We start from the raw sequence: 17235 nt of genomic DNA on the forward strand, positions 1-17235 counted from the left end.
TGTGTAAATATCGGGTCTTGTAGGCCCTATTTGTTATGAATATAATATTTCAAGGATATGTTGTAAATAATTATAAAAGAACGTTAATAATTTAAAATTTTTAATTCGGATGAAATTTTGTAACTCAGTTTAATACGTATGCAAATGTATGTCTCTTAGTAATGCCTCGTACCCTATTCGGGCGTCGAATACGGGTAAGGGGTGTTACAATGTGACATTGCCAGATTCGGTCATAACGTTTAGACCGGGTTTGGGGTGTTACAATGCCTAACTTGGTTGCTTCTAAACATGCACATGCCTCTGCAACAAACAGAGATGAGACGTTGGAATGAAGAATTGATTTTGAGGCTTTAATCACACCTTTTTGATCCCAAACTACTACTCCTGACACCAATCTAGAATTTCTAATATCAAAAGCTGCGTCAAAATGTATTATCTCCTTCATTGACTCCCCTCCTTGTCCTTGAATTCTAATGGACGTAAAGGTAAGCTTTTTTTCACGCACTCCTTCAAGTTCCAACTAGTAGCTCTATAATTTGTGTGAAAGGTCCCTTCCTGATGTGATTTTCCTCTCATGAACCATCTGATTCTGTGAGCCCAAAATAACCCATAAGGCGCAACTGAACATTCGGATCTGCTCCTTTGTACCCCTTCCAAAAACCTAGGTGAGCCATGTCGATGTATTTTGATCTACGTGTGTTGTTACCAAAGTCATATTAAGACTATTCCAAACATCAAAGCTTGTAGGACATTGCCGAAACACGTGGTAGTTATCTTCTTCTTCGGAGCAGCATCGAGGGAAACTAGCGTTTGTAATCACTCTCTTGTATCTAAGATTAACTAGCGTAGGGATATAGTTCAAGGAAATTCGCCATATAAGAATTAAAATTTTTTATGGTAGTTGTAAATTCCAAAACTTCCTGTAGAATTCTTTAGTTTCGGCCTGTACTAAATAACTTCTAGGATCCAAGCTAGCATCTTGTAATAGTTTGTAGGCACTTCGTACTGAAAACTCACCAGAGTGTTCACCTTTTCACACTTGCATGTCTTCACAGTCTGTTATCGCAAAAGGAATCTGCAATATTCTTTGAGCAATGTCCATTTGGAAGGTAGTTGTAATTATCTCTGTTTTCCACATCTTAGTTGTACTGTCAATTAGACCTGATACTAGTTCCAGCTCACCATTGCCTCCTCTGTTGTGCCATGACTCAGGTTCAATCCCTGGTATCCATCGATCAGTCCAAATAGAGATTGCATTTCCTCTCCCAAGTCTCCAACTTAGTCCTTTAAGAAGGAGACCCTTCGCTGCCCAAATGCTCTTCTAGGTAAGAGATGGTAAGTTTCCCAACTGTGCATTTAGAAAGTCAGAACATGGATAATATTTAGCTTGAAGAACTCTAGCTAAAAGAGAATTTTTATAATTAAAAAGTCGCCAGCCCTGTTTGGCTAACAACACAATATTAAACTACCCTCCGTTTTCTTTCAATATGCAAAGATTTTTCCAAGTACACCAATGAATTCCCCCTTTCCACGACCCTTTTGCCACCAATATTTCGCAACAATTCCCTCCATTTCATCGCATAGTGAATTTGGGAGTAAAAAGCAAGCCATTAAATATGTCGGTATGACTTGTAGGACAACCTTAATGAATACCTCTTTTCCACCTTGCGATAGAAATCGAATACTCTAATTTTCAATACGCTGCTTTAATCTATCTTTTAGAGCTTAAAAAGAATCCTTCTTTCTTCGACCTACCATGTTTGGCAAACCTAGATATCGTTCTGGCTCATCTGAACTCCGAACCCTTAACAAGTTGACGACTAATTGTCTTTCTTCCTCCAGCGTGTTTTTACTAAAGAAGACAGTTGATTTATCAAAATTTACACACTGACCCGAACATCGTTTATACTCACTTAGGATCTCCTTGAATACTAAAGCTCCTTTTCTTGACACTTTTTCGAATAAAATGCAGTTGTCTGCAAATTATAAATGTGACACCTGTAGACCGCTTCTACTTGCCTTGACTCCTTTTAAAACCTTCTTTTGTAGCTATTCTCATGAGACTAGATAATTCCTCTCCACATATTAGAAAAAGAAACGGACTTAATGGGTCAATTTGTTGAAGCCCCCTGGTTGGACGAAAAGTTTTTCCAATACTTCTATTGAGCACAACTTGATAAGAAATAGTAGACATGTAGTTCATGATAGAATCGACCCAATTTTGAGCAAATCCCATCCGCAACATTATCTCCCCAACAAATTTCCATTCAACCTTGTCATAAGCTTTACTCATGTCTAGTTTTACTGCCATATAAACCTTTTTCCCCATTCTCTTATGTTTTAGTGTATGCAGTAATTCATAGGCTAGCAGTATATTATCTGAGATTAATCTTCCTAGCACAAAGGCACTTTGCGCGCTATCAATGCATTTATCAATAACACCTTTAAATCTATTTTCTATAGCCTTAGCCATGATTTTATAAATAACATTGCATAAACTAATAGGCTGGAAATGTGTCATATTAGAAGGATTATTAATTTTTGGGATAAATACAATATGTGTTGAGTTAACTGAACTGACCTCCAATTTTCTATTCAAGAGTTGTAAACAAAAAGCAATGACATTCTCTCCAATAAAGTGCCAACATTTCTGATAAAAAAAAGATGGAAATCCATCTTCACTAGGTTCCTTCGTGGGCTGCATTTCAAAAAATGCCTCTTGAACCTCTTCTTTTTTATATTGCACTATAAGCTTTCTGTTATCCTCAAAAACACATCGATCAATACCCGAGAGCAAATGATCATAGTTTTCCTGATTCCCTAAAGTGAATAATGTCTGAAAGTAGGATCGTGCAATACTCTCTATTTCCTGAAGGTTTTCCGTTTCCCATCCACTATAAGTTTGTAGCTTGTTAATCAGATTCTTCCTCCTCAGCGTTGCTTGGCTATGGAAAAAATTTGTATTTCTACCACCTAGTTTCAGCCAGTTCAGTCTAGCCCTTTATTCCCAGTATCTTTCATCTTTTTTGATTTCAAAGTTTAGCTGAATCTTCGTATCAATCATCTCAGCCAAGTTAATATCGTCCCTTTCAGTTTCAATCAGTTTTGATAACTTTGTTGTTAAAAATTCCTTTTTCCATTGTTTATTTCTTCGCATTTGTCTCGCCCAATTTTCTAGGCCCTTTTTTAAAATTTCCAGCTTCTTCAGAAAATCTCCTGATGCCGTCTTACATATGTGTTTAGCTTCGTCAATAAAGGAGTCCTTCAAAATCCACCAAGCTTCAAATTTGAAATGACTTTCTGTCCTCTGTTTGTCTTCCTTATTTGTGTCAATTAAAAGGGGACAATGATCAGAAAAAGAATACACCAGATGCTGAACGTTTACCTCAGGAAACATAGAAATCCAATTCTCATTTGCAACACCCCTGTCCAGACGTTTTTGTATGTTTGTTTCAGGTAAATTACCTCTCTCCCAAGTAAACCATCTGCCAGAATATCCCACGTCAATCAGTTGGCAAAATTCCAAAGCTTCACGGAACATCTCCATTCTTCTTTCATCTCTAAGCAAGCCTCCCTTTTTTTTAAAATCATACATAATTTCATTAAAGTCTCCACAAACAAACCAAGGAATGTCTTCATCCTTGTGGAGATTTTTCAAGACTGCCCATGAATCTTCTCTATCTTGTACATACGGGGTTCCATAAAATCTGGTAAATCGCCATTTAACATATCTTTCATTATCAACCACTACCACATCAATGTGTCTTTTAGAAAAATTCTGAAGCGTGATGTTGACATCATTTCGCCATGCCAAACACAAACCTCTTCTAGTGCCCTCTGAATCTACTTCAATGCCATTTACAAAACCACATCGTCGTCGAACTCTTTCCATCTAGTTTTTACAAAGCTTAGTCTTTATAAAGAAGACTATTTGGGGGTCATAAGTCCTCAGTGAGTGCTGAAATCTTCGAACTGTTCGTGGACTCCCCAATCCACAGACATTCCAACTTAGGATTTTCATTGCGTCCGGTCGGCTTGCCATTTGGCAGCCACTGATGATAAGTGATTAAGATCCACCATTCTCCTACTTCTTGCCATAATATTACCCATCTCTTATTTTCCTGTTAAATCTTCAATCTCCCATCTAGATCTCTTTTTTCCCTCCTCCTCTACAAGGGATACATCTTCCAGATCGTGGTCCATCACATTTAGGGTGTGACCTATCAATGAATTTTCCTTTCTTTGGCCTACAGATGATGAACCTCCTTCTAAATTAAAACCCAGAACTGGATCAACAAGCTTCCCATATTTTATTTTCCATCCCATCTTCTGCTGGCCATTCTGAATCCTCTATTTTCCTTGTCGATTCCTCCCATATCCCCATCACCTTCCTCACGTAACCAAATACTATTCATGGTCAAAGCCCTTCGAGATTGTGCTCTTATAGATAAGTTCCAACCCATTTCAGCAATTTCCACTCCAATATTCATTTTTGCTTGACAAAAACGAATCACTATGGCCCAATCTTCCACAATAAAAATAGAAAAGTGATAATCGTTCATATTTAAAAGTAACATATGAACGTCTCCCATCAAATAAAATTTGTTTCTTTCTTTTTAGAGGACGCCTTATATCAAATTGGACATTTATTCGCATAAAATTTCTATTCTCTTTCCCCAAATTTAAAACATCATATTCTAGAAAATTCCCCAAGAAATTACCCAATTGCGTTGCTAGGTTTTTAGAAAATAGACCAATAGGCACATCATGAATCTGAACCTAGAAAGGTATCAAAACTAGAAGGACCTGTAACGGGTCCTCCCCTAATTGCAATTTGTAAAGTATCATCAAATGATTATTAAAGGTCCAAGGGGAACCCTTTAAAACCCTTTCCATATCCATAGCGTGAAAGAATTGAAACAAATACCTTTTTTTCCCCTAGATTTCGAATTCGAAAGCCTCAAACCGGATGCCACAAATTCGTCATAGTACTTTTCATGGTTGGAAAGTGAATTATACTGGCTGTGAGAAAACAACCCACAAGTTGAAAAATCTCACCCCCTCTTTCTAAACCTAGATCTATTTGAATGTGAATAGCATCCTTTTCTTCTTCATTAATCGACAATTGGGCTAGTTCATCCTCCATTATTTCCAAGTATATATCACCAACTTGTGAATCGCACTTTTCGTTAAGAGAAGATAGACTTGCACGAGACACATATTTCAAGGAACAAAAAATTCAAAATAACAAGGAAAACCTAAAATTCTTGCAAGGGGCGATAGACATAGGCGTGCTAGGGTAGCACACAATTATAAATTACATTTATTAGTTAAGAAGATTTTGACATAAACAAAAGTTTTGTTAATTTTATTGATGTAAAATAGAGTTATTATTTAAATAGAATTTGAAGCATTTTAATTATCACTTAATTAATATTATAATTATTTATTATTTTAAATAATGTTACTTTGTATTAATTACATAAAATAAAACTATATTGTATGTTAAAATGTTAAAATGTTATAATTATTATTTGAAAACTTTCTAATATAATATTTGATTTGGTAAGTTAATATATTTTGAATAATTCAAATAAAAGATATATTATTTTACTCTAGTTACTATAATTAAAATAAAATATTTAAAAGTTAATTAAATATTAAACGAGTAAAATCACATGCAAATTTGGAAAAACTTTTGAATTGACTAAAATATCCTTTATTATTAATTATATTGCTAAATTGACATTAGAAAAGTAATTTATTAGGATTATTATTATGAAAATAATTTTAATGAAATATTAATTAATATAATAATTTATTAATGTGAAATTAATTGATCATATCTTTTTAAAGCTGTACTTAAAAATAACATAATATATTGTTAATTAAAAAATTATAAATAAATAAAATCATTAAATATATTTGGATAAATTAAAAATAAAATATAATTTTTAATTAAATAAATATATTTTTATATATAAGTATGGTTTATTTTAAATCTGATAATAATTAATAATCTTAAAATATTTTTAGAATTAATAAAATTTAAAGGTATGGGATTAACATTATATATATAAATATAAAATCAATATATTGGCAACCTAATCTATACTGTATAAATTTATTTATTTATTCTTAATTTATATCTGAAAACTCAAAAGAAAATAAATATATATTTAATTAATTTAAATATTAAAATTTATAAATATAAATCGAATCTAATCAAATCTATTCAATTCAACTTAAAATTGATTGGACAAATAGTATGAATTATGTCTATTTAAGAAACTAAGATAATTGAAATAGATTAATTAAGATTTAATATTTTTATTATCTATTTTTATCATGTATTTCAAATATATAAAAATAATTATAATTATTTTGTTAATAATGTTTCTACTAAATATTAATCTAAAATTACATTCATAACAAATAATTAATATAAAATAATTATAATTATACTTATTTTATTATTAATGTGTTCATTATTAATGTAATAGTCATTATCATTTAATTAGACTTTGTATCCATATTAAATTACACTTATTATTTTAAATTAATTATCACTTAATTGATGGTACAATTATATACCAATTAAAACTAATATTTAACACTATAAATATATGCATTAGCAAGAAATTTTTATTCAAAATAACATCTAAATAATTATTGAAAAATCATTTGTTTCCATCACAAAAAAAGAGAGAGAGTATGATTGCATTATTATTTGAGATGTTTAATCATTATTATTTGATAGTCGATAGTTTTAGTATTAATTAATTTTAATAATATTTACATAATTGCTCATATTGTTTACTGTTGTGAAATATTAAAGGAATAGTTCTTTGTAGGTGAAATTTTAACTTATATTTGAATGACATTATTTTATATTATTACTTAATATAGGTTGTTTCTCACTTTTTATTTTATTATTTTTAAAATGTTATTTTATCATCTTCACTATTTTTCAAAATTAATAGAATTTTATTATAAATTAGACTAATTCTCATATATATATATATATTTAAATTAAAAAATTAATAAATTAGAAAATATAAACACATAAAAATAATATATATATATATAAGCATGAGTTTAAAGAAATTTTTGAATGGACTAATATAACAATTAATATTTATTATATTATTGAATTTTCCATTTTAAATAATTTTTATTATTTATAAGATGTATCACTATTATTTAAGTGTTCTATCGAGTTGGTGTCACCTCAACTGGGTCACCAACTCAATTGTTAAATTATAAAATGTCCTCCGTAATTAAAATAAGTTATATTATTTTAGAGTACTTTAGTCTTTTTCATTAAAAATCAATACAAATATATAATTGAACTCAAGTAATTGCATTAGTAAAACATTTAATTTATCACTTTGTTAAAACTTTATTTTGATATTTTTATACATTTTAATTTTAATTACGGAGCTTTATAATTTATGTTATTTTTAAACACACATTTGTGTTCTATATTTGTGGTTTCCACATGCATATTAGTGTGATAAGATTTCTTGTTTAACTCAAAAGATTGAATATAATTTAGGTTAAAATATGTTGTTAGTCCTTATACTTTGATAAAATTTGAGATTTAGTCCCTATACTTAAAAGGTAAAAATATGTCCTTCAACTATTTTGATTTGATAATTTTGTCCAATCATTAAAATCGTAAGTATTTTCTATAAAAAATTTCAATCGGCATATCAAGTTATCCTCATGTGACATGTCATATGATTGATTTAAAAATAAATATATTAAATTGACAAATTTTAAAATAATGATTAAACTAAAATTTTAAATTGAAAAAGTAAAAGAGTATTGAATTATACATTATACATTATTTTTAAATTTTGTTTAAATGTAAAATTGGTCCTTACCTCATTCTAGTTAGGCACCTAAATTTTTAATGCTATTAATTCGCCTCATTTTACCACAAATCATAATACATAAGGAACATGTCACATGTCACGTTCTTATTGATTGTTGTACACTTTTGAGTAAAATGAGATAATGGTGATAATTTAAATATCACTTCTAATTAAAATAAACTTTGAAGTACTTAAGTGGGAAAATTGATATATTTTAGAAACCAAACATGCAATTATCCCCATTAGGCTTTATTTAAAAGTGTTTTCAACCCAAACATTGATTTTAAACTAAAAAATTGATACACAATTAACTTTTCAAACTAAATCTTCATTTTAAACTGGGTTTTAACTCAAGTTAAAAAATCAAAACTTTTAATTTTGGCTTTTAAAAAGTGTTTTTCATTAAATTATCTTTTATCCACTCATTTTATCTTCTACTAAACCTTTTATTTTCTCAAAATTCTTCAATATTCATTTTTCTAAAATACTTTTTCACCAAACTTTTCAACGTAGATGTTAAACTAACTCTTCAGAAAAAAAAAAAAAAAACAAATTTTTAAGTCCGTATTATCTTCACAGAACTAATATAATACGTGGCACCCCAGAAATGTTTGACAATTCCAATTCTCCCAAATCTTTTTCCGGGAAATTCCATGCATTCTCTGCCATGAAACTCTAACTCAAAACCGATAAGAAACCCCCCAAAAAAAAATTCTACGGTTCCGAAATATGTGCAGCTGTTTGAGCTTCCAAATCCCCAAGGCTTTGCCTTCCATTTATGTTTCTCCATCTCAATGCAGCACCAAATTCCCTTTCTTCAACCTATCTCAACACAAACCAACCAACTATCCCAAGCTTTACAAGGTAAATTCAACTTCCTTTCATTTTCTTTTCAACATATTTTTTTGGTTTCGACTTCATAAATTTCATCATTCTTTCAGAAACCCAATGTTACAAACATCAATTTAAAACCAAATAATTATTTGGACGCAAAGAAGACCAGCTTGGCTGTTCCAATTGCTGCCCTTCTTTCAACTGTATGATCTTTATTTTTAATTTCAATTTACCATCCAACTTGGGTAACCCATTTTATATAAATGCTGATGAAGGTTTTTTGCACCAGTTTGAGCTGCCGGCATTAGCTGTTACAGGGGTAAACAATGAGCCAGATCTCATCACTGTGATAATTCAACTGGGAATTATTGCTTTTGGGTACTTCCTCATCGTGCCAGTAAGTACACATGTATAATATAGCCGTTTTCAGTCTCTCTGAATTTGGATAGTGTTTTGGTTTAGATATTTGGTTTTTTTCTTTCCCCTTCTTTTTGAATGCTTTGTTATGATTATTTGTTTCATATATGATTAATGATTTGATGAAATGGCAGCCAATCATCATGAACTGGCTTAGGATAAGATGGTATAGAAGAAACCTGTTGGAGATGTACTTGCAATTCATGTGTGTGTTCTTGTTCTTTCCAGGGTGAGTTTGGATGCAAACACATGGTAACCTAAAATGTCCAATTGGATTGAAATTTTACTTACATGATGAACTGTAAATTCATGTGTTTCTTCCTCTATTCAGGCTACTGCTCTGGGCTCCATTTTTGAACTTCAGGAAATTCCCAAGGGATAAATCCTTGAAGTATCCATGGGACACACCTAAAGATCCTTCACAAGTTAAAAATGCATATCTCAAGTACCCTTTTGCCAAGCCTGAAGATTACGATTGGTAATTTCCTCTAATTGATCACATGGTTGCTTCTTGTTCTTTGCTTGTATCTTAATTCAACTATCCACCATGCAGATTATCCCTCAAATTATTTGAATATATACAAAGATTTCCCATTTTCCTCTTGTGCAGTTGTAGTTTCATTCTTTTTTCTTCTTCCAGTAAAAAATTATAAACAACATTGAAAACCATTAATTAAAGAAGACAACACTGCTAAAAGATAAAATTGGAAAGTAACCACATCAAAATGTGTGGGGTTATATATATATATATATATATTTATTAAGAAAGCAAAATCAGTGAATAACAAGCCAGATACCGTGGTCATCCATGATAAGGCATAATTTCAGTCCTTATTTCATAAAAAAAAGAAAAAGAAGATTTAATGGGAAGAGATCTTAATGTTAAGTGATTTATGAATCCAGGCTTTCCAATTCCCAACTCCCTTCCTAGTCATCACTCCACTTCTAGACCTTCCAATATTATCCATTTTCTCGGAGCTTGGTTTCTTGCACAACACGAAATTCCTGGCCCCTTGCGATCCTATTATATCCCATGGGCGGAGTGGATCAGATCGAGCACTGGGGCAATAAAGGAGGAAATGATTGAGGTTAGAACCAAGAACAGGAAGCCGACCCTCCCGGACATATAATTTCAAAGCAGTGTCGATGACATCAGCAACAGGCGCTTCCTCATTAACAACAAAGCGGATTGGCCCTGCACTTCCCACAACAATGATGCTGATCAACAGCTTATTGCCCTTGGGACCCTGATTCTTCTTCTGCTTGTAAAGCAACATTTTCTTTTCTTTTTTCTTTTTGTTCTTATCACCAAATCAAAAAAAGTAAATAAATTTTGAGACCACAAAAGAAATGGGTTCATGTTGTGTTTGGTTTTTGGTTTAGGGAATGCAAAAATGGAGGGCGGGGGTTGTTAGTTGTAAAAGGGGAGTAGTTCAAGGATCAAGTCCGAGACGGCGATAATACCAGCCTTGTTTGCAAGAACCAAAAGCGAAAGCAGCAGAAGGAGAAAGAGGGAGGAGACAGCTCGCCCTTGATTCACCAAGGGAGACCATCAAATTAGTAGTAGGAGCTGTTTCCACCATTCACAATTATACTAAAAACACCCCAACAAAAGATAAAAGAAGAGATGGAGGAGGAGGAGGCAAAGTTGAGGGTATCGCAGAATTCAACAAGAAAAGGGGATGGGAAGGTAAAGAGGAGGAGGAAAGAGAGAGCAAGGTTTGATCCCCTTTAAGGTTGCCTGCGATTTTTGAAGGGAAAAAAGTGGCCATAGATTTCCTGAATTTATAGGGAGTACCAGAATTTGTTACTGTTGGGTGTGTATGGTGTTGAGTTGAGTTGAAGTGATATTATAGTGATTTTAGTAAATTACGCCGACCTTCCCTCACAATCCATTAGTGTGTTTTTTGAGTTCTTTATAGAATAAAGTTTAATATATATATACAAAAGTGTAATTTCATGTTTAATAGAAAATATGATTGGAATGTGAAGTAAAATAAATAAAAAGTAATCCGCAGGTTCAAGAATTGCTTCAAAATTGAGCTTATGCGTGTATGTATATTAATGGCGTGATGGATGCCCTTTCATTTGTAAAAATTCGAAGCAATTAAGTTAAAACTCAAATTATATTTTAAATTTTAGTGGAAGATTTGGTCACATTAATCATGCTAAGCAAAGGGTTACCCCTTCTATATTCAAACCATAGCTGCAGATTGATATACAATAAAACTAAGTTGGGAAATGGGTTACCTTTACATGTGTATTTATACTTGGGGAATTTAATCTCAAAACAAGATAACATCTACACATGACTTCTGGGATCAACAACCTGGTGCACCTTCCTCGATTCAGCGCTTGAATACTGTCCCACCACACGAGCATGAGGAACTGATGCCTCCCCACGGGCAAGAGCGTCCACGTTCTCCTGCAAGTACTTCCTTGGAAGCCTGCCTACAACGTTTCCCTCCTCGTTCCCATCTTTGTCCAGGAATGCAAAATGCGGAATACCCTCCACGCCAAACTCATCAAGTTCTTGTTCCCACTTCGTGTTGTCGACATTCAGCATTACAAAATTCACACGATCCCTGAACCGAAATTGGTGATTGGGTGTTAAGAAGTGAAATGAACTAGGAACAGAGAAAGTTTCCACAGGGATTACAAATGTGTCAAATTCATCAATCTACAACTGAGACCGACTCAATCTCTAGAAAATGATTCAGAAACCAGAAAACAATTTTATTCATAAAGAAATGAAAAAAACACCAAGGACTCATACGAGTAAATGAGAAAAGTAACAAAGTGAAGCAGTTACCTGTATTGCTGCTCTACTTTGTAAATATCCGGAGCTAATTCCCGGCATACTTCACACCAATCTGCATAGAACTCTACAACAGTTGGCTTTCCATTTGAAAGAGCCTTTAAATCCAGCCAACAAAAGATGTTAGTGTTAGATCATGTTTCAACCCTATATTCCAGCAAACATTTGTCTCCTCCGACTACTGTCTTAATCGACTGAAAGTTCAAACCCTTATCATAATACCAAAACAAACAAAAATCTTAAAATGATTTTAGCACTGCACTACAATACATATCTAGTCAATTAACGAAAAGCTATATTAGCCCGGCCTCTCTAAAAATGTCTTGTCTACGAAGGAAGGCCATCATCCAACAATGCAACTTCTTTATGTCAAGCAAGTTACAAATTACAATTACAATCAACTGTTACATCCCATATAGTACTTTAATGAAACAAATCAAACAAAACAAACCAACATGTTACTAGGCAAAGTCCAACATAAAGCCGGACCAAACCCGTATAACGAGACTTAAACCTGAGAGGCCTAATGGTTTTGGACCCGCAGCCTCTTCCTTGCCAAGGAGACAAGGCGTCGTTGGCATGTTAGCTTAGCCTTAGATACATGGAATTCACAACTTCAACCTAGCCTGTCAATCACGGATTTACCTGAGACCTAGACCCTACAAAATGATATACCTATTGAGTAGAAAAGCTAAGAAAATCAAACCTCTTCATAAGGCACTGCTGCAGCAGATAAGTCCTTCAGAGAAACACCAAAATCTAATCGCGATGACATGAAAAGTCCCACTGCTGCAAGGGTAGAGCCTATTGCTATTCGCCTATTTATATTTTTGTTTGGAGATTCGGAAAATCCTCCTCCAACAGAGGAAGTTGTAGCTTCGCTAGTACTATCATCGACTGAATCAGGCTCAGCAAGTACCTTTCCCTGATCCAAGAAGGAGATGATTAGGCCTTTTCATGGCAGCAAGTACCTTTTCATCGCTAATACTAGAACAACCCTTCAAGGCAGAAGCAGATTAAAATTGTGCTCATCGTAATTGCCCTCAGAAAAAATTAACAGCAACCCTTTTATAGAAATGAAGATTATGAAAAAATAAAAGCAGAGACAGAAAGAAAGTGTAGAGAGTTACCTCGTCGGAGGGTTGTGTTTGGGTGGGAAGTGGATTTGTCTGACAGGCGATGGATTGAAACTTGCGAGTTCTATAAGGAGAAAGGGAAGGGGATTTGAAGAGGAGGGCGGTGTCGGAAACCTGAAAGTAAGGCCTAAATCTGGGAAGAGACAGAGGGTTTGAGGCGACGCGAGCCATCTGCAGATATTTCTTTCCCAGTTTAAATTTGGGGATCTATAAGGAGAAATTATTTTGGGGTTGGGGGGTTATTTTCTTATCGGTTTTGAGGTAGAGTTTCATGGCGGAGAATGCATGGATTTTCCCGGAAAAGATTTGGGAAAATTGGAATTGTCAAATATTTCTGGGGTGCCACGTAGCATATTAGTTTAACATCTACGTTGAAAAGTCTGTTGAAAAATGATTTTGAAAAATTTAATAGCGTTAAAGATGAAATGAGGCGATAAAAAGATCGTTTAATGGAAAAACATTTTTCTTTTGATTTTTTTAGCTTGAGTTAAAATCCCAAGATTTAGTTTCATTTTTTAGTTTAAAATGTTCAAAACCACTTTTTAACTCTAATAGTAAATAAAAAGTTTATTGTAATTAGAAGTGATATTTAAATTATCAATTTTATCTCATTTTACTCAAGAACGTGACATGTGACATGTTCTTTATGTATTATGGTTTGTGCTAAAATGAGGCGAATTAATAGTATTAAAAATTTAGGTAATAAATTTTAAAAATAATGTATAATCTATAATTCTATTATAGACTTTGTACTTTAAAAGTTAGAAATTAAATTCTCTTACTTTTCAATTTAAAAATTTTAGTTTAATCATTATCGTTGTTGATAGTCTCTGTTAAAATTTGTCAATTTAATATATTTATTTTTCGTCAATCATATGACACGTCACATGAGGATAACTTAATATGCCAAATTGACAAATTTTGACAAAAATACTACAATTTTAATTATTGGACAAGAATTTTTAAAATCAAAATAGTTGAAGGACTTATTTTTACCTTTTAAGTATAGGGACTAAATCTCAAATTTTATCAAAGTATAAGGGCTAACAACATATTTTAACCTAAATTTTATTCAATCTTTTAAGTTAAACTAGAAATCCTATCACACTACTAATATGCATATGGAAACCACAAATATAAAACACAAATGTGTGTTTAAAAATAACATAAATTATAAAGCATCGTAATTAAAAATAAAATGTATAAAAATATCAAATAAAGTTTTAACAAAGTGGTAAATTAAAGGTTTTACTAATGTAATTTCTTTAGGTTCAATTCTATATTTTTATTGATTTTTACTTATCTTAAATATTCTAAGATTAGAGTACTCTTAAATAATATAACTTATTTTAATTACAAAATAACATTTTACAAATTAACAATTGAGAGTGACACCAACTCGATAAAACACTTAAATAATAGTATAGATGTTTACGAAAAAAGTTATAGAAATAATTAAAAATTTCTATTTAGAACAAAAATAATATAATATTCTTACTTTTTGGATTAATGTAAACACAATAATTTAAATATAAAATTGAGCTTATATTATTAAATGTTATATTACTCAAAAACAATAAAATGGAAAATTTAATAATATAATAAATATTAAATGTTATATTAGTCAATCCAAAAGTTTCTTCAAATTCATACTTTATATATATATTATTTTTATGTGTTTATATTTTTCTAATTTATTAAAATTTTTAACTTTTAAAATTATATATGCTAAGTAAATGAGAACTAGTCTAATTTATAATAAAATTCTATTAATTTTGAAAAATAGTGAAGATGATAAAATAACATTTAAAAAAATAAAATAAAAAGTGAGAACCAACCAATATTAAGTAATAAGATAAAATAATATGTCATTCAAATATAAGTTAAAATTTCACTTACAAAGAACCATTACTTTAATACTTCATTGCATTTGACATAATTTTTAACAACAAGAAACAATATGCACAATTATGTAAATATTATTAAAATTAATTAATACTAAAACTATCGACTCTCAAATAATAACGATTAAACATCTCAAATAATAATGACAATTATACTTCTTCTTTTTTGTGATGGAAACAAATGATTTTTCCAGTAATTCTTTAGATGGTATTTTGAATAAAAATGTCTTGCGAATACATGTATTTATAGTGCTAAATATTAGTTTTAATTGGTATATAAATGTAACACTAATTAAGTGATAATTAATTTAAAATAATAAGTGTAATTTAATATGAATATAAAATCTAATTAAATGATAATGACTATTACATTAATAATGAAAACATTAATAATAAAATAAGTATAAGTATAATTATTTTATATTAATCAATTGTTATGAATATAATTTTAGATTCAAGATTTACTAGAAACATTATTAATAAAATAATTATAATTATTTTTATATTATTGATCTTATATATTTGAAATACATGAGAAAAATAGATAATACAAAATATTAAATCTTAATTAATCTATTTTATTTATCTTAGTTTCTTAAATACATCTGAGTCATACCGGTTTGATTAGATTCAATTTGTATTTATATATTTTAATATTTAAATTAATTAAATATATATTTATTTTCTTTTTAGTTTTGAGATATAAATTAAGAATAAATAAATAAATTTATACATTATAGATTAGGTTGTCAATATATTGATATTATATATATATATATATATATATATATATATATATATGTTAATCCCACACCTTTAAATTTTTATTAATTCTAAAATATTTTAAGATTATTAATTATTATCATATTTAAAATAATTCATACTTATATATAAAAAATTATATTTATTTAATTAAAATTACATTTTATTATTTTTAATTTATCCAAATATATTTAATGATTTTATTTATTTATAATTTTATTAATTAATAATATATTGTGTTATTTTTAAGTAGAGCTTTAAAAGATATGACCAATTAATTTCACATTAATAAATTATTATATTAATTAATATTTCATTAAAATTAATTTCATAATAATAATCCTAATAAATTATTTTTCTAATGTCAATTTAGTAATATAATTAATAAAAAAGATATTCTAGCCAATTCAAAATTTTTCTAAATTTGCATGTGATAGATATTCTAGCCAATTCAAAATTTTTCTAAATTTGCATGTGATTTTACACGTTTAATATTTAATTAGATTTTAAATATTTTATTTTAATTATAGTAACTAGAGTAAAATAAGATATCTTTTATTTGAATTATTGAAAATATTAAAATATATTAACTTATCAATTCAAATATTATAATAGAAAGTTTTGAAATAATAATTAAAGCATTTTTAACATTTTAACATACAATATATTTTTATTTTATGTAATTAATGCAAAGTAATATTATTTAAAATAATAAATGATTAAAATAATTAATTATAAATATTAATTAAGTGATAATTAAAATTAAATAATAACTCTATTTTATATCAATAAAATTAGCAAATTTTTGTTTATGTCAAAGTCTTCTTAACTAATAATTGTAAATTATAATTATAATTATCACACCTTTTTTTCCTATATTAATTGATGCTTAGAACTCTATTCAAGTAATAATTCCATTTTAAAACTAACACAATTTTTAACTAATAATTGTCATTTAAATAATAATTTTTTAAATGTGTAATTATTAGAATTTCTATTAAATTATAATTATTTTTAAATATAAATTTAGAAATATGATGAAAAATAAATGATATTCTTATCGGTTCAAAAGTTTTTTCAAACTCGTGTTTTTATATATAAGTATAGATTTCTAGATAATCCTTACCTTTACCTTTATAAAAAACGATAATTTCTTAACTTGAGGAATAATGATATTCATTAGTACTGTCTTGCCCTTCTATATGAAGCTGAGATTTACTGACAAGTATATCAGTCTCCAAACAAGCTTTTTCCTGTACATCATTCATCAGATGATCACTTTCATCAGCATTAGGTTTAGCAATGACTCTCATCATATGTAAATCCATATTGTCATAAAACAAGGATTGAGATGGCTCCACGAAAGGCACAATGGCCAACTGGTTATTATCAAATTGCGAATTTAAACTCTCCAACTTCCTAAAACTTGGAAGGACCCCAAGTAAAAAAGAATTTACCAGCAGGTTTGCAAGATCATTCATCAC

The 17235-nt window shown here is 29.9% G+C and overlaps 2 protein-coding genes across 4 annotated transcripts; one reads left to right on the plus strand and one right to left on the minus strand.

Annotated features, from left to right (window-relative positions):
• Nucleotides 1-8484: 8484 nt before the first annotated feature.
• On the plus strand, nucleotides 8485-11169 carry LOC105794400 (NAD(P)H-quinone oxidoreductase subunit L, chloroplastic). Of its 3 annotated transcripts, XR_008194487.1 has the most exons (7): nucleotides 8493-8744; nucleotides 8822-8917; nucleotides 9004-9111; nucleotides 9266-9360; nucleotides 9463-9609; nucleotides 10035-10396; nucleotides 10515-11169. XR_008194487.1 is itself a non-coding variant. In XM_012623560.2 (6 exons), the coding sequence occupies exons 1-6, from the start codon at nucleotides 8610-8612 to the stop codon at nucleotides 10060-10062; spliced, it is 609 nt and encodes a 202-aa protein (XP_012479014.2). In that variant the 5' UTR covers nucleotides 8493-8609; the 3' UTR covers nucleotides 10063-11169. The 3 variants fall into 3 exon arrangements, 2 of the variants coding, with proteins under 2 accessions (XP_012479015.2, XP_012479014.2); XM_012623560.2 differs by having other exon boundaries at nucleotides 10035-11169; XM_012623561.2 differs by lacking the exon at nucleotides 8822-8917 and having other exon boundaries at nucleotides 8485-8744; nucleotides 10035-11169.
• Nucleotides 11170-11238: 69 nt separating this feature from the next.
• Nucleotides 11239-13401, minus strand: LOC105794399 (thioredoxin-like protein HCF164, chloroplastic). Its single transcript, XM_012623559.2, has 4 exons — nucleotides 13080-13401; nucleotides 12656-12874; nucleotides 11944-12047; nucleotides 11239-11716 (listed from the first exon to the last, which is right to left on the minus strand). The coding sequence occupies exons 1-4, from the start codon at nucleotides 13254-13256 to the stop codon at nucleotides 11434-11436; spliced, it is 783 nt and encodes a 260-aa protein (XP_012479013.1). The 5' UTR covers nucleotides 13257-13401; the 3' UTR covers nucleotides 11239-11433.
• Nucleotides 13402-17235: the final 3834 nt, after the last annotated feature.

Source organism: Gossypium raimondii, chromosome 3 (assembly GCF_025698545.1).
Source record: "Gossypium raimondii isolate GPD5lz chromosome 3, ASM2569854v1, whole genome shotgun sequence".
NCBI classification, from domain to species: Eukaryota; Viridiplantae; Streptophyta; class Magnoliopsida; order Malvales; family Malvaceae; genus Gossypium; species Gossypium raimondii.